Source organism: Pantherophis guttatus, chromosome 7, assembly GCF_059756535.1.
Source record: "Pantherophis guttatus breed Tessera chromosome 7, ASM5975653v1, whole genome shotgun sequence".
NCBI lineage: Eukaryota > Metazoa > Chordata > Lepidosauria > Squamata > Colubridae > Pantherophis > Pantherophis guttatus.
The window spans coordinates 81708550-81727220 of record NC_142069.1 but is presented as its reverse complement, the minus strand read 5'-3'; the positions used below and the strand labels follow the sequence as shown (position 1 = coordinate 81727220).

At 42.7% G+C, this 18671-nt stretch overlaps 1 protein-coding gene across 1 annotated transcript in view; it reads right to left on the bottom strand.

Moving 5' to 3' along the window:
• Positions 1-18671, bottom strand: part of ETV6 (ETS variant transcription factor 6) — a 143950-nt gene that overhangs the window by 78124 nt on the left and 47155 nt on the right. Inside the window, exon 2 of the mRNA XM_034440369.3 lies at positions 13497-13626. Coding sequence (XP_034296260.1) covers positions 13497-13626 — 130 coding nt within the window. The remainder of the gene's footprint in view (positions 1-13496; positions 13627-18671) is intronic.

The following is an 18671-nucleotide window of genomic DNA, read 5'->3' as shown; positions in this document are numbered from 1 at the left end:
GGAAGGAAGTGAAAGCCAGAAAACCTGAATAAATAAATACATGGTGAAAGGGGTAGTCGGTTTCCAGGAAAAGAGAAGAGAGGGGGAGGGAGAAGAGGAGGGGGAGGAGGGAGGGGGAGGAAAGGAGGAAGAGAAGGAGAAGGAGAAGAAGGAGGAGAAAGAAAAAGAGAAGGAGAAGATCAGGATATCTTTATGAATCCAGAAAGGTATTTACAGTCATTGGAACAAGACACTACAATTTTGTACATTCCTTTCATACATCTCTCAATTTATATTTTCTTCTTTTTAACCCTCTAGTCTCCAATGGCCACATGAAGGAAGGGCATCCAATGAAGCTAAACTTCTCCTCAGGAGCACCCCACCCCACTGCCTTCCACAGATCCCTGGATCTTTACAAGGGAGATCAAAACACCAGCATTCTCAGGGAGACCGACATTTGCACAAGAATGGAAGAATGAGGACTTATCAACGGACTCAAAAATAATTTATAAAATTATGGAATGTGCGGAGTCCAACAGACTTACAAAACTGATCCAGGGTAAAAGAGACTCAGATTTTTATAGTAGTTGGAACATGTGGTATGATTGGATCCAGAAACGATGGGAGAGAGATAAAGGATAATGTTGGATTATAATTATAGATGATGGTATAATTATGGTAATCAATAAGTATTGGAAATGCAAATTTGTATATAAGAATATATAAATAATTTCTATTTTTACTTTCTGATTATTGGTGTATATATACATGGATATTTTGGTGATGTTACACCGAGATAGAAAAACTATTATACATTTGTATTTGTTTTTGTTTTTTTGAACTATAATAAAAATTTAAAAATTAAAAAAAATATTAAAAAAAAAACACCAGCATTCTCACAATCCTACCCTAAAGTGTGCCTTTCCCATCTTCTAATCTTCCAAATCTTGCTACTAATTTGATAGCCGTGCCCTGTGCCTCCGACGCAAGGGCAAACTGGCTGGTCATTCTGTGAAAAACTGTGAATCCATGTCTGACTCCAGAAATGGCAATATTCACAACGCATCCGTGACAGCATGCTTTTAGGTTCAGAATACTTTACAGGAACCTCAAGGTGAGCATCTTTGAACAGAAGACTTAGAAGTCCTATTTCCCTGCAGACGGAAACGTTGCTGGAACCCTTAGCGAATTCAAATTTCCTGGAGACTAAACAGATAAAGCACTGTATTCTCCCTACGTGCATTAATTAATTTGCCAGCCGAAGAATAGCTGTTTCATACCTAGCCATTACGTCATCAGCGGACAATGTCCAGAAGATTTTTCTCTGACTTCATCCTTCATTATTCCCCTTTCTGCACAACCATCTATACAAGCAGGTTTGTGTCTTTATGTGTGTGTGTGTACACAAACACAAACCCTTCTATTTTTTGAGTCTGTCATCTGCACCTCTATAACTGTCTGGTTTGGCTCTGCAACCCAACAAGACAGACGCAGACTTCAGAATTAGAACTGCAGAAAAAACAATTATACCAATCTGCCTTCCATTGAGGACCTGTATACTGCAGAGTCAAAAAGAGGGCTGTGAAAATATTTCCAGACCCCTCGCATCCTGGACATAAACTGTTTCAACTCCTACCCTCAAAACGACGCTATAGAGCACTGCACACCAGAATAACTAGACACAAGGACAGTTTTTCCCCGAACGCCATCACTCTGCTAAACAAATAATTCCCTCAACACTGTCAAACTATTCACTAAGTCTGCACTACTATTAATCTTCTCATCATTCCTATCACCCATATCCTCCCACTTATGACCGCATGACTGTAACTTAGTTGCTTGTATCGTTACGATTTATATTGATATTGATTGTTTCCTAATAGGATTCGATTTCTTATTTGTACCCTATGACTATCACTAAGTGTTGTACCTTATGATTCTTGGCGAATGTATCTTGTCTTTTTATGTACACTGAGAGCGTATGCACTGAAGACAAATTCCTTGTGTGTCCAATCACACTTGGCCAATAAAGAATCCTCTTCTCTTCTCTTCTCTTCTCTTCTCTTCTCTTCTCTTCTCTTCTCTTCACTCTACCCTACTCTACTCTACTCTACTCTACTCTACTCTACTCTACTCTACTCTACTCTACTCTACTCTACTCTACTCTACTCTACTCTTCTAAAAACCCTGACAAGAAAAGAAGTGCATTAATGCTGATGAGAAACATATATCATAATAAGGAAGCATAGCCCAGTTACATTTTTTTGCCTCGGATCAGGTCTCTGTCTAGCTATCAAAGTGTGAATCCAACAGACTAAATAACTCTTTTTATAGCAACTGACATGCATCAGAAAATAGCTTGCATAGATTCAAAGAACAAATTCATGAAACATTAGTAGCTTCAGCACTGGGAACTGAAACCAAAAGGAGTCCAAACTAATATTACTGCTTTATGTTTACGGTCATAGACTTGTTTCTGATTTTTGTCACAATGTATTATCTTGGCATTTTATCAACTTCACTGAAGGTCAACTATGAACTTTCTCTTTTTAGAACTCAAAACCTCTCCCCCCCCACCCCCCATTTTCACTAGTTATGGCAAAAACGGAGTGAGACTAGAAAACCACAGAACCACAAGATTCACACATTCTGTAGCTCAGATGCACATTTTCTCCTCGTGCGTTTTTCTGGCCAAGGTTTCCAGATGGTCATCTAGATTTCCCACGATCAAGATTTTTTTTTTGTCTCTTCTGCTCAGATGCGCTTTCCATCAAGGGCTGCGCTGAATCCTGCTCAGCGATTCTGAAGAATGTGTCTCTGCAAAGTGCATTTTGCTGCCTTTGTGTGGCAGGTGGAATATCTTGAAGGATTTTGGAATAGAATAACAGAGTTGGAAGGGAACTTGGAGATCTTCTAGTCCAACCCCTTGCTTAGGCAGGAAACCCTATACCCGTGATAGTGAACCTGTTGCATGCGTGCCACAGGTGGCACACAGAGCCATATTGGTGGGCACGTGAGCTCAACTCCGGCATGCGTGCATGCACCAACCAACTGACTTTTGAGCCTTCTGGGTCCCACCAGAAGTTGGCAAATGGGCGGTTTCTGGCTTCCGGAGAGCCTCTGGGGTGAGGGAGGCCGTTTTCGTCCTCTCCAGGCTCTTAGAGAGGCTCTGGAGCCTAGGGAGAGCAAAAAACAGGCCTACCGAGCCCACCGGGCCATTGCGTGCCAAAAGCATGGGGACCGTTGGGGGGGTTTACACGCATGCGAGGGGGGTAGGGTGCATATAATTATGGGTGTGCGCACGCGCGACCCCCCCCCCACTCCCTCCACTTTTGGCACACGATGGCAAAAAGGTTAGCCATCACTGCCCTATACCATTTCAGACAAATGGTGGTTATCCAATCTCTTCTTGAAAACTTCCAGTGTTGGAGCAATTACAACTTCTGGAGGCAAGTTGTTCCACTGATTAATTGTTCTGTCAGGAAATTTCTCCTTAGTTCTAATGATGAAGAGCATTGTAAGAGAGAAGGAAAATTCTAAGAACCTCCTTTCCCCTTTGTTTAAATACAAACTACAGCAGGAATTTGAATCTCCCATTTTTTAAAAAAAACACCCTTTTGCAAAAAACGGCAAAACAAGATCCGGATGTCTTGACCGGCAGTCTTCAGCTTAAGCGAATCACATGGTTGTTAAGCGAATTAGGCTTCCGCCATTAACTTTGCTTGTCGGAAGCCATCTTAGAAAGTCCCCAAAGGCGATTGATCATGTGACCCCGAGGATGCTGATATTGTATATGATAACAGCAGCAAGACTGTTGATAGGTAAATATTGGAAAAATGAAGCCTTGCCCACTATTTGAAGATGGCCAGTTTTGCAGAGATGGCGAAGATTTCAGCATACTTAAAAGATTGTTCACAAGAGACTTATGAATGGGAATGGAAAAAGTGGATAGAATATGTTCAGAACAAATATCAAACTAGAAAGTATCAAATAGCTTATATTTGAAAATAATGTATTAGAAATATTTTAATGTAATGAGGGTAAAAAGAAAAATTATAAAGGGGAGGGAGGGGTTCAAGTTTTTACACAAGTTTTATATTAAGGGTTTTTTTTTTTTTTTTTTTACCAGATATGAGTATAATATAGGGAAGTCTGGGGGGAGGGGAGGGTTAGGGAGGGTTAGGGAGGTTGGGAAGTTTGGGGTGGGTGGTGGGGGGGGGAAAGGGGTGAAAATGCAATTGTAAAACTTTTGCAATAAAAAAAAAAAGAAAGCCCCCAAAGGCGATTGATCATGTGACCCCGAGGATGCTGCAGCCATCTTAAATACATGCTGATTGCCAAGCATCCAAATCTTGATGGTGGGAATATGGGGGATATTGCAGCAGTTGTTAAGTGCAAGAACCGATTGCAAGTCATTTTTTTCCCAGGGCTATTGTAACTTTGAATGGTCATTAAATTAATGATTGTAAGCTGAGGACTACCTGCGTTTCCGTCTTGGAAGATTGAAGAAGGCTGGACTTTAACTGGTTTTTGTTTTTTTTTAAACTGGTCTGGAATATCTGATTATATATACAGGTAGTCCTTAACAACAGTTTGTTTAGTAACCTTTCAAAGTTACAACAGCAGTTTAAAAAGTGACTTATGACCGTTTTTCACACTTACAACCACTGTAGCTGTTGTGGCCCGTCAGCGGCCTGTGCGGATTGTAGCTGACTCTGACAGCGAGGAGGCTGGTGTGGTGCTGCGCCAGCAGTCTGTGCAGCTGGCACTCGAGTCGGACAATGAGGAGGCTGGAGAAGATGTGGTGCCAGAGGCGGGGATTCAGCCAGGGCCTTCAGAACCTCCAGAAGCTCCCTTAAGTGAAGAGAATGAAGAGGAGGAGCCTCTTCTTGATGCATGGGCGCACAGAGTGGCCAAAAGGCAGGAGTGGCTCCTCAGGAGGAGGTCTCCTCGAGAGTAAGGCTTGGGGCAAATTGGCCACTCCCTTAGCCTATTTAAGGAGGAACGCCGACTGAAGCAATTTGCAGGGAACAACTTAGTTCACTCTACTTCGCGTCTGGATTCTCTGCAAATTGCTTTTGGGCTTTCTGCCAACCTTAGTAAGATTGTGATTACTTTATCTTTGGTTTCTTGTAGGCTGTTAAGAAAGTTTATTAACAGCCTTTGTTTTGATAAAGACTGAGTTATTTTAGTAAATTAAGTTTTGTACAAACTTTGTGCTGTATTCTTTGGGGTCCATAGCTGGGGCAGAACAGTAGCATCCTCAGGGTCACGTGATCAAAATCCAGATGCTCGGCAACTTGGTTCATATTTATGACAATTACAGTGTCCCGGGTCAAACCTTTTGCAACCTTCTGACAAGCAAACATAATGGGGGAAGCTAGAGTCACTTACTAACTTAATCACTTCAGTGATTCACTTAACAACTGAGACAAGAAAGGTCATAAAACGGGGCAAAATTCCCTTAGCAAACGGTCTCACTTACTAAAATTATTTTGGGCTCCATTGTGGTTGTAAGTCAAGGACTACTTTGTATGTTACCTCACGGCTTCTGTAGAAGCCACAACGGCATCACACACACACCACGAGTTCTTTGTGTGGATGCCATAATTCATGTTGTGTGTCTGATGATGTCATGTCACCTGTCCTTCTTGCGGCTGAACACGTACAAGGTTGCCAAGGTTGTGCTGTGTCTGGGTCACAACAGATGTGACGCTCTTCATTCAGACCTGCATTTCAGAAAGTCCTTCCTGGAATGCCCATAAATTCCAATGATGCTGGCTAGTCACATGATCAGGCCAAGAAGTGCTGCAGATCAGCACAAAAGTCTGTTAATTGCTTATGAGAAATAAAGATAAATGGATATTATTTCTTACTGAACCTGGGAATTTTTCAAAAGCTCCCCATGTTTTAATTACCAGGAATTAGTATTTTGACTAAATATTAATTCTATATCTTGCATTTAAGGTAAAGGTAATGGTTCCCCACACACGTATGTGCTAGTCGTTCTCGACTCTATAGGGGGTGGTTCTCACCTCCGTTTCAAAGCCGAAGACCCAGCGCTGTCCAAAGACGTCTCCGTGGTCATGTGGCCGGCATGACTAAACGCCAAAGGTGAACGGAACCCTGTTACCTTCCCACCAAAGGTGGTCCCTATTTTTCTACTTGCATTTTTTACGTGCTTTCGAACTGCTAGGTTGGCAGAAGCTGGGACAAGTAACGGGAGTTCACCCCGTTACGCGGCACTAGGGATTCGAACTGCTGAACTACCGACCTTTCGATCAGCAAGCTCAGCGTCTTAGCCACTGAGCCACCGTGTCCCTTGCATTTAGGGCTGGAGAATTAAGGCAGCATCTTCTCTGTCTGGAGAATAGTTGAGTGACAATGAGAACTTAAAATGTTTTCCTAAGATCTCAAGTGTGTAGGAAAAAATCCCTGAAATTTCCAAGTGGCAGATCTATAGGTAGTCCTTGATTTATGGCCACAATTGAAAAAAATTCTGTTGCTAAGTGAGACAAGTGAGCTTTGCCCCGTTTTATGACCTTTCTTGCAGAGTTGTTAAATGAATCACTGCAGTTGTTAAGATAGTAACACGGTTATTAAGTGAATCTGGCTTCACCATTGACTTTTTTTTAGATTAGTTTAGATTAACAGAGTTGGAAGGGACCTTGTAAGTCATCTAGTCCAGGGGTCTGCAACCTTAAACACTCGAAGAGCCATTTGGATCTGTTTCCCACAGAAAAGAAAACACTGGGAGCCACAAAAACCTTCCCGTGCCTGACTATTTCTTCAGCGGCCACAAAACTAGCGTAGTTGAATTAAATGTACTATTTTCTTCTGAAACTTTTCTTTTCTTGGATTTATCCATGGTTGGCCTACCAAGGGTTGAAAAGCTCAATAAATCGTGTGCCGGTGGGTGTCGCACATTGGTGATTGTGATGCATATTTTGAGTGACAGGGAGCCGCAGCAGAGGGGTGACAGGGCCACATGCGGCTCCAGAGCCGCAGGTTGCTGACCCCTAATGTACTCCAACCTCCCGCTGAAGCAGGAGACCCTACACCATTTCTGACAAAGGGCAATCCAATCTCTTCTTGAAAGCCTCCAGTGATGAAGCTGCCACAACTTCCGAAGGCAACTCCTGTTCCATCGGTTGATTGTTCTCACGGTCAGAAAATTTCTCCTTATTTCTAGGTTGAATCTCTTTGCTTTGCTTGTCCGAAGGTCGCAAAAGGTGACCACATGACCTCGGTACACTTGAGCTGTCATAAATATGAGACAGTTGCCAAACATCTGGATTTTAATCATGTGACCATGGCGATGCTTCAAAGATCGTGTTTAAAAAATGGTCATAAGTCACTTTTTTCAGTGCCGCTGTAACTTGGAACGGTCACTATTGTTGTAAGTCGAGATCTACGGTTGCAGTGTCCCAAGATCATATGATCAGCTTTCGCGACCTTCTGACCAGCAAAGTCAATAGGGAAGCCAGATTCACTTAACAACGGTGGCAAGAAAGGTCGCAGAATTGGGCAAAACCCACAACAAAATGTCTCGCTTAGCAACATAAATCTGAGCTCAGTTGTGGGTGTAAGTCAAGGACTTACTAGGTAGCTCAGTGGTTAAGACACTGAGCTTGTTGATCAGAAAGGTCGGCAGTTCGAATCCCTAGTACAGATCTCCTACGTCAGCAGGGGGTTGGACTAGATGACCTCCAAGGTCCCTTCCAACTCTCTTCCTGTTACCTAACTATTTGTATAAAGCTTTCCTTTTAAGGGAGCATGTTCAAATAGGAAATTCTATTCAGCCTACTTGCTAATTGGCCTTACAATGAAAAACAGAGAAGCTGTTTCTGAAGTTTTTTTTTCCCCTCCCACTAAAATGTGTAAGATAGGTTTTTGCACAGAATGGATACAATAAAGAGATTAGGCATAGTCACTTTGAATAGTGAGACAAGGGACATATAAATTTAACAATAAATAAAGCAGGGGTGGATTCTAATTTTTTTTACTACCGGTTCTGTGGGCGTGGCTTATTTTGTGGGCATGGCTTGATGGTCATGTGACAATTCTTTAGGATTTAGCAGAGGTACTGGTCTACCAGGCTTTTAACTGCTTGCAGAGCTGTTCCGGTCTACCCATTTGTTCTTGGAGGCACCGGTCTACCCATTTGTTTTTGGAGGCACCGGTCTACTCATTCGTTTTTGGAGGCACCAATCTACCACCACACTGCCTTTTAACACTGATCAGCTGTAGGGCGGCTCTTTGAAGCCCCGCAGCAAGAGTTTAAACAGTTTTTTTCCTTCTAGCCAATCAGCTGGGACTCGGGAGGCAGCGATAGATTGGGGATGGGGCCAAATAAAAGGTAAGAATAATGGGGGGGGCGGGGCGGAGGGGATGGGAGGGCCCAGCTCCCGAATAAAGAGAACCGGTTCGGTGACGTCATATTGTCACCGCTACTGGCTCGGCCAAAGTGGGCCGAACCGGGAGGAGCCCACCACTGAAATAAAGGAGCTAAAAGCCATCCTTTCTTTAGGCATGGCTATTTATAATTGTCTTCACCAGACTAGTACTTCCTTATTGGGAAATGCGTAGCTAGGAACAAGGCTCTGCCATCCCTGAATGTTTTTTCCAAAGACCCAAAAAAAGGAACATTTTGCATCAACAAAACTGTGGCAAAAAAAGAAGAGATGGAAAAAAGCAATCATTATGAACAGAGAAATCCTTCCCCTTTTACAGAGAGTTGAAGTCCAGCCTTCTTCAATCTGCCAAGACGGAAATGCAGGTAGTCCTCAGCTTACAATCATTAATTTAATGACCATTCAAAGTTACAATAGCACTGGGAAAAAAATGACTTGCAATCGGTTCTTGCACTTAACAACTGCTGCAATATCCCCCATATTCCCACCATCAAGATTTGGATGCTTGGCAATCAGCATGTATTTAAGATGGCTGCAGCATCCTCGGGGTCACATGATCAATCGCCTTTGGGGACTTTCTAAGATGGCTTCCGACAAGCAAAGTTAATGGTGGAAGCCTAATTCGCTTAACAACCATGTGATTCGCTTAAGCTGAAGACTGCCGGTCAAGACATCCGGATCTTGTTTTGCCGTTTTTTGCAAAAGGGTGTTGTTGTTTTTTTAATGGGAGATTCAAATTCCTGCTTTAGTTTGTTTTTAAACAAATTTGAAGGGGAAAGGAGGTTCTTAGAATTTTCCTTCTCTCTTACAATGCTCTTCATCATTAGAACTAAGGAGAAATTTTCTGACAAGTTAGAACAATTAATCAGTGGAACGACTTCCCTCCAGAAGTTGTAATTGCTCCAAGACTGGAAGTTTTTAAGAAGAGACTGGACAACCATTTGTCTGAAATGGTATAGGGATTCCTGCCTGAGCAGGGGGTTGGACTAGAAGACCTCCAAGGTCCCTTCCAACTCTGTTGTTCTGTTCTGCTCTGCTCTGCTCTGCTCTATTCTCAGGGTTAGGATTCCCTACCATTGAAAAAAAAAAAAGGAGGTGAAAAAAGTCAGGTAGGAAGCTGACCAATCCTATACAATAGTGGTACAGGTAAACTGTACAACCATTCATTTATAGGGACCAAAGTTACAACCGCACTGAAAAAGTGACTTATGACCGTTTTTCACACGTGACCTTGGTCACGTGATCAAAATCTGGAGACTTGGCAACTGGCTCATACTTATGACGGATGCAGTGTTCCAGGGTCACATGATCAGCTTTTGCGACCTTCGGGTAAGCGATGTAAATGGGGAAGTATTACTAAATTTACAAGTGTAGTGATTCATTTAATAACCGTGGCAAGAAAAGATGTAAAATGGGGCAAAAAAAACCCTCGCTTAACAACTGTCGAGCAACAGAAAATTTGGGCTCGATTGCAGTCATTAAGTCGAAGACTACCTGTATATAACTTTGGGATACTGGAATCACTTGATGGACCCTGTGGAAGAGGTGCCAGAGCCTGCCCTTTTACTAAATATAGAATTGTGTTTCTGGAAAAGTAGATTTGTAGTCATAGCTGGCTTGGATTTGAAGCTCCCAGGGGGTTCTTCAAATCTCAGGATTGACCCTTGGCCCGTAAAAGTTTCTGCATTTTTCTATTGGACTCAGAGCTGTCCCATACACAACACCAAACAACTGCAGTCTAAATCGTGGCTTAACATCCTATTCTAGCATCTTCATTTCCCCCTTTCCATCACTGGAGATGTTTTGGTTCTTAAAAAAAAACAAACATCAAAATGGGTTTTAACCCAGAATGAAAACATTTGTCTAACTTAAAGAGGTTGCTTTTTTTTTGCTTGTAACTTTCTTGTGTTCCTAAATTTTTGGGGGGGAAACCGAAAACCTCTTAACGGCCTCTGACATGACTTAAACAAACACCTTCATGTTTGTGCAGATCCTGTCAACTCTGCATATCTTAGGCCCAAAGAAGGGCTCCACGTCAGAATTGAGCCGGGCAAGGAAGAAAAGAGCATCTGAAGCCACCAAACTCAGCTCTTACCCACTGAATTCCCCTGGCATTGTTCCGTCTTATGTATGAAAAGATGAATAAGGAAAGGCAGCTGCTTCAGAAAGTCAGAGACAGTGAAGATTCCAATCCAAAATTGGAGCAAGCCAATTTTCTGAAGCACCCGTGTGTGTTTAGCTATCCCTATGCATGTTGACACGGTGGCTCAGTGGCTAAGATGCTGAGCTTGTCGATCGAAAGGTCGGCAGTTCAGCAGTTCGAATCCCTAGTGCCGCGTAATGGGGTGAGCTCCCGTTACTTGTCCCAGCTTCTGCCAACCTAGCAGTTCGAAAGCACGTAAAAAATGCAAGTAGAAAAATAAGGACCACCTTTGGTGGGAAGGTAATAGCGTTCCATGCGCCTTTGGCGTTTAGTCATGCTGGCCACATGACCACGGAGACGTCTTTGGACAGCGCTGGCTCTTCGACTTTGAAACGGAGATGAGCACTAAGAGTCGGGAACAACTAGCACATATGTGCGAGGGGAACCTTTACCTTTTTACCTTTAGTCTGTCCATCAATAACGGGAGCTCACCCTGTTACGCGGCACTAGGGATTCAAATTTCTGAACTGCTGACCTTTCTATCAACAAGCTCAGTGTCTTAGCCACTGAGCCACCGTGTCCCTTACAAGAGAAGGACGAGCAACAATATTAACTATTTCCTGATTTGGGATCAAAGGACGAAACTGGATCCTTATCTATCTTCTCTTTCGTTTCCCTTTAAACACCAGCAATGGAAATCCACTCATTTGCAATTTGGTACGGTGCTCTTCTAAGGGAAGGATTTTTGTTTCGTTTTGTTTTGTTGGCAAAACCTAGTTTTTTGGGTGTTTCCAAGAAATGTACATCCGGGAAGCCCTTAATGCAGGGAAGGCTTTTTATCTTAGGCAGTGTCCTCAAGAAATTGAAACTTGGCCTTTGGGCAGATTAGGGAGAAAGGCTGGGACAGAGAGAACAAACTTCTGAATTTCATCAGACCAACTGAGCATTGATATTTTTTTTTTTAATTGAGATAATATAAAAGGGAAACAAGAGGAAGTCTAATGATCAAAAGCACTATATTAAAGAAGGTGATAAAATCTGTTGAAGGCTGACTAGTACACACCGTTCCTTGCCCTAATTTTTTTTTCCCTATGTTCCCATGAAGGCTCAATGGTTAGCCCTGCCCAAAACTCTAATTTCACACACTACTTTCGTTACTTGGAAATTGCTTCCTTTAGACCGATTCTAAACGAAGCAGAGCATGTGCTTTAACCCAGGGGTGAAATGCTCCCGGTTTGGACCGGATCGCCCGATCCGGTAGCGATGGCGGCGGGTGGTTCGGAGAACCGGTAGCAAAAATCCCTGCGCCCCCCCCACCATGCCCAGCTGAGCCGCACGATCATCAGAGGCTTTTTTTTTAAAGCATTTTTAAAAGCATTTTTCTACAACGTCTTCCGACAAAAAAATGTTTTACAAGTAAAAAAAAAACACCTCTGATGATCACGCGGCTCAGCTGGGATCGTCAGAGGCTTTTCAAAGCATTTTTAAAAAAGCCTCTCTGACGATCCCAGCTGAGTTGCCTGATCGTCAGAGGCTTTTCAAAGCATTAGAAAAAATGCTTTGAAAAGTTTTTTTAAAAAAAAGTTGGCCACGCCCATCCAGTCACATTACCCCTCCACCAGGCTACGCCCACAGAACCGGTAGTAACCAATTTTACATTTCACCCCTGCTTTTACCCATCATATTCTCCTATTACCTATTAACAGAAATATAAACAATCTTAACTGTTTTTGTAGGACACCAAAGGCCAAGCAGGGTGCTATAACCCCAATAATAACCCAAAGTACAAGTTCTCAAGACATTAAAGGAGAATTCAGTACAGGTAGTTCTCGACTAATGGCCGCAATTCAGACGAAAATTTCTATTGTTAAGTGAGACATCTGTTGAGTGCGTTTTGCCTCATTTTACGACCTTTCTTGCCTCAGTTGTTAAGTGAATCTGGCTTCCCCAGTGACTTTGCTTGTCAGAAGGTCGCAAAAGACGATCATGTGACCCTGGGAGACAGCAACGGTCATAAATATGAACCAGTTGCCAAGCGTCTGAATTTTGATCCCATAAATCATGGGGAGGCTGCAAAAGTCGTAACTGTGAAAAGCAGTCCCAAGTGATAGTGCCGTTGTAACTTTGAACGGTCACTAAATGAACCGTCATAATTCAAGGACTACCTGTAGTGCAGTTTTAGGAATACAAATAAATTATTCAGAGGGGCATCCTTAAAAACCACACAGAAAATCTAATTATGGCCCAGAAAGAACGTTTGGGCTGCATCCATACAATAGCTCTAGAAGTTTCTACTAGAACATGAAGACAAAGCATAGTGATAGTGGTAGAGAAAGACAATATTGACGGATGCCCTAATTAAATCATGAGCCTCGAGCCAAGCTTCAGAAGAAATCCAGTTATTTATTAGGAGCTTCATCTCGGCATGTTCCTAAGTGAAGCCAGCTCTGACCCTACATAATTTACACCCCAATCATGACCCTGTTTACCCCCTCCACCCCAGAGTGTGTCATCAATCACATTCGCCAATGGAGCAATTTTGCGGGTTGTTGAGATCACTCCCTTCTGGCCGCTGTGGGTAACCCTGGGATACAGCCTTGAGAGAGATAAGTCTGGAATGTGCATCTGTCTTTGGCTGCTATGCCATTTCATCGGTTTCCCATCCCCACTTGCTTATGGCAACTCGAGAGCAGGCCAGGGATGCACATCCCCATTTGGGGTCCAACCACTTCTGGATCACACAGAACAGCTCATGGAAATGGGAGTCTTCTAGGATGAACCATTTTGCACATCTTAATACATCTTCCCAACTATGCATATGTTCTGGAGATCTGCAACAGATCTCCACCACATATTTCAATGGCATTGAGCAAGGATCTGCATTTTAAAAAGTAGGACCTGGAACCACTCCTGTCCTCTTCCCCACATCTTCTCAAAAAAGCCACGTTTGAAACACTCACGCAAATGGGCTGGAAGTCTGAGGGTCTCTTCCTCCATCCTGATGGTTCGATGCAGTGGGACATGGAGAGGTGACGAGGAAGGATAATCGTCTACTGGGCTCACAGGCGGAGTATACGAAATCCTTTCCTGCTGTAAAAGGGAAAGAGAAAACAATGTGAATTTGGGGTAGCAACTCAGAGAAATGAAACAAATCCTATTTGAAAAAAGTAGAAATCTGCATCATATTTGTGGCACTTTCCAGAAAGAAATAGTGAGTCTTTGGACAGAACATGGTAGAATCAGCCTTCAAAACCTTCCCTTTCTGAGATAGGGGCCTGGGCAGAAATTTTGGGAACTAGGCAGTGGAAGAGGGTAGAGGCGGGAGAAATACCTAAATTGAACAGCCAAGAAGCAGATGCAGACAGAGATAAAGATTCAAGAGAGAAATATGAGAGGAAAGCCAAAAAAAGCATAGCAATTAAAGTATTGAAACGGGCAAGAGACGATGGATAGATGATTTCTTTATTGTTGTTGTTGTTCTGATTTGCTTTTCCTTTTCTCTTTCTTTTCTTTTTTTTTTTAGGTAGGTGACATGACTAGAAATTAGGTAGGACAGAAAGAAAACATTTTTTAATATGGGTGACATGATTAAAAGTTAGAATAAGAGATACAAATAAGAGAAGGGGAATATTAGTGTATACACCTTTATATAATAAAATAAAAGCAATAACAAGAGAAAACGTGGAATAATTGAATAATGACAAACTGCAACTTAATATAAATGTGTATCATTATTAGAAATATACAAGTTGATTGAATATAATAACTATGATTAATTCTACTAGTTTTATTTGGATTAGAATGCTTGGTACCCAGGTGCCAAACTGTTCACACATTGATGTGTTTTTTAAAAAATAAAAAACTTGTAAAAAAAAACACCCTTCCCTTTCTCTCTTTTGACTATGTCTCCTAAGTTCTAAATTTTCTTGGCTCCTAAAGGGCTCCACATCGGAAGCCACTTCTGATTTGGGGTATGCGGTAGGAAGCCAAGCATCGGTTTTCGGATAGCATTCCAATCAAGCTACATATAAGTTCTGCTCGCCATTGGTGATCAGATATGGCAATTTACAAGCCTTGCTGTTAGGTTCTGATAGAAAGATGCATGTAAAAGAGACAAGTAGAATGATTATTATCAGTTGGAAGGCAGGAAGGAAGCAAACAGAAAGGCAGGAAAACAGGAAGACAGGAAGAAAGACAGGAAAATAGGAAGGCAGGAAGGAAGGCAGGGAAACAGGAAGGCAGGGAAACAAAAGGGCAGGAAAACAGGAAGAAAGACAGGAAAGCAGGAAGGCAGGAAAATAGGAAGGCAGGAAGGAAGGCAGGCAGGAAGGAAGGGAGGGAGGGAGACTGAGTTATGTGTTTATGGAACAGAACAGAGAGCTATTCCTTCCTGAAATGACAATTTAAATTAATCCAGATTTTATAACCAACCCAAGATTAAAACTTAACTATAACTGAAACAACATAACTCATTATTTGCAGATCGTTCTCATCAGGATAAAGTATTGTTTAGTGCAGAAGTACATAGCTTGTAGCCCTTGGAGATTTCCAAAAATGCTTCTCAAAATGTACTACTTAAAGGAATAGAAGAAAAACATTAAATAAATGACTAGAGGATCGTATTATTCATGTGGGGTTTTTTTGTCCATTTTATATAAATGAGATGGAATTAAACTGGGGTTTCTTCTGATTCCACCAAATATTTCAGAGACAACCCCCTGCTACCCCCCAACAACCAAATGTGGCCCCCAAATCTAGAAAAGACCTGATTTTAGGGACTGTTTAAGTAATTTATTTTGCTGAGAAACTGCCTTTTGGAGCAAACTAGGTGCTTGTTTCTTTAACCACAACTGGCCACATTCACACATTACACTAGGATAAAACCAGGGGTGAAATCCAGCAGGTTCTGACTGGTTCTGGCGAACTGGTAGCGGAAATTTTGAGCAGTTCGGAGAACCGGTAGTGGAAATTTTGAGTAGTTCGGAGAATCGGCAAATACCACCTCTGGCTGGTCCCAAAGTGGGATGGGAATGGAGATTTTGCAATATCCTTCCCCCAGGAGTGGGGAGGAAATGGGGATTTTGCACTAACCTTCCCCTGGAGTGGGGAAGGAATGGGGATTTTGCAGTATCCTTCCCCTGGAGTGGGGTGGGAATGGAGATTTTGCAGCATCCTTCCCCTGCCATTCCCACCAAGCCACACCTCACCACGCCCACAGAACCAGTAGTGAAAAAATTTGGATTTCACCACTGGCTCAAACTATACAGAAATCATGATTGACACACAACAGGGTAACCCAGTTGCAACATCATCTAAACTTTCAAGTGGAAAAACTAGCAGCTCTAATGAAAAATACTTGGGAGAAAAATTCAATCACCCAAAAAGGAAGGTGGTGGTTAATTTAAAGAGATAATTGGAATACAATATATATTAAACAAACAGAATCATTTCTATTTGTAAAATGTTGGTATATTTTCCTGAAACTTTGTTAAGCAATTTGTGAGATTGCCGCCATTAAATAAAATCATTTCAATTAATTTGGGCATACTTTGGGCACCATCTGCATGTTGAAAATGCCCCAATCACAACAACCTGCAAAGCTAACTTCTGGGAGATCTACAGCAGTTCAATAATCTACATTTTAATCCCATTTTTTCCCCCAACACTCTTGGAACACTTGAGAACATATTGAAGATACACTTTGATAAGATACACTTATGAAAATCTGCAACGCTGCCCAAACATACTAAAATAAAATACACAATAAAGACGAAAGAAATGAGGAAATTGCCAGTTTATTGAGTTTCTAACTTGGGAGCAACTCTGGATATTAAAGCTGTTTTAAATTGTGGTTTAAGACTTTTAGCTTATATTGAAACTGATAATGGCAATATCCTAAATTTGGAGAAAATGGAAAACTCTACATATTTGACATTTAGCTGGAGGGCATCATGAAGGAATGAAAAAGGGACGAGGGTCTCTTGAACTATGAAAGTGAACTAAATTGTTGAGCTGCCGCTACCACAATCTATGTAAAAATAGAAAGTCTTTTGTTTCTGATGAAAAGGTCTCCGAGAAGAGCTTGAAGCATCTAAGAAGCTGGATGGAGCAGTTCTTAACATGTCATATTTGGACAAGCAGAGAAAAGGCTGCCACAACAGCAGCCACTAAGCTACGGTCATAAGCTTTCTATATGAACTTTTCTTAGAAGACTAGAAGTTGGTCCCTAGCTGGACATAAACAAATGTATACAGCAAGAAGTAAATCCTCCATAAAGTTTTTTTTCCTCTGTATTGGGGACCTGCTTCTTAAACACAGAATCAAAAGAGCATCCCAAAAGACATTCTGACCAGTGGTGGGTTCCTCCCGGTTCGGCCGAGCCGGTAGCGGTGACGATATGACGTCACCAAACCGGTTCTCCCCCCCCCTGCCCTCCCACCCCCCCACACGTTATTCTTACCTTTTATTTGGTCCCACCCCCAATCTATTGCTGCCTCCTGAGTCCCAGCTGATGACTAGAGGGAAAAAAACTGTTTAAACTCTTGCCGCGGAGCTTCAAAGGGCCGTCCTATAGCTGATCAGTGTTAAAAGCAAAAAAATGAGTCGGGTCGTAAGTGCGAGGACTGGTCGTAAGTGCGAGGACCTTCCAGAAATGACTCTGACCAGCTAGCCACGCCCACCTAGTCACATGACCTCCAAGCCACGCCCACAAAATAAGCCACGCCCACAGAACCGGTAGTAAAAAAATTTAGAACCCACCCGATTCTGACCCATTCAAGATAGTGCCTCTATTTTTCTCTTGCGCCACTAAGATACTGGCACCTGGAGAAGACACTCCAGAGGCGGTTTCATCAGACACAGGCATATGGGAAACAGCCAGGGGTCAGATTCAAAAATTTTAGCAACCGGTTCTCTGCCCGGTTGCTGGGTGGGCGTGGCCATAGTGGGTGTGGCCTACTTGGCCTCCTGCACCACGGGGGGGGAGTTGCCCTCCCCAAGCTCCAGAGGCTTTTCTCGAGCTCCGGGAGGGCGAACACGGCCACCCCCGGCCTCCGGAGGCCCTCCAGAGGCCGGAAACAGGTGTTTTCAGACTTCCGGAACTTCTGGGAGGCCCGTTTTTCACCCTCCTAGAGCCTCTGTGCGCTGCACTTACCTGGCATCCAAAACAGGCCGCGTGGAGACTCCTGGGAGGGGCCAGCCAATCCTTGCAACTACCGGTTCAGCAAACCAGATGTAAAATTAGGATCCGGTTCGCCAGAACCAGTCCGAACCGGCTAAATCCCACCCCTGGAAACAGCCCTTTTAGTTAAATGCGACCCTCTACCTTAACACTTTGGCCTGCCAGGCTCTTCCCAACCCCAAAGCATTGGAGAGCAAGACCACTGAAGTAAAAGATCTGCATTAAGTAAGAACAACACTAAACCTTTTCCCAAACTTCAATTTCTCTTTTGTCACTGGCATGGGTCCTTAGGAATGATCCGCAAAAGTTTTCTTGAAGATTAAGTTTGAGTACCAGTCACTTCATCTGAAACAGCTGTATCTCATTGTCGGTTAAATAAAATCAATCCATCAGAGAATAGTAGAGCTGACTCTATCATTGTATTTGGAGGAAGAAGACTGAGGTATACACAGGACCTCCCAGGTGCTGAAATACGTTTTAAATCAACCTACTCGTAGATCCTGCAAGAGGCTAGTTTGCTAAAAGGAAGTATGATACGGAAATAAAGGTTGAGCTTTTCTCCCCTGCAATTTTCCTTGATACTCTTCATGTCACAGATCTATTATAGGTCCAATAAACATATTCACAGCAAATAAAGCATTATAAACAACAAGAAGTGCTTTGGAACAGACTAGTGGTGAAATTAAATTTTTTTTACTATTGGTTCTGTGGGCGTGGCTTGGTGGGCATCGTGTGCCTTGGTGGGTGTGGCTTGGTGGGCGTAGCAGGGGAAGAATACTGCAAAATCTCCATTCCCACCCCACTCCAGGGGAAGGATATTACAAAATCTCCATTCCCACCCCACTCTGGGGCCAGCCAGAGGTGGCATTTGCTGGTTCTCTGAACTACTCAAAATTTCTGCTAACGGTTCTCCAAAGTACTCAAAATTTCCGCTACCGGTTCTCCAGAACTTGTC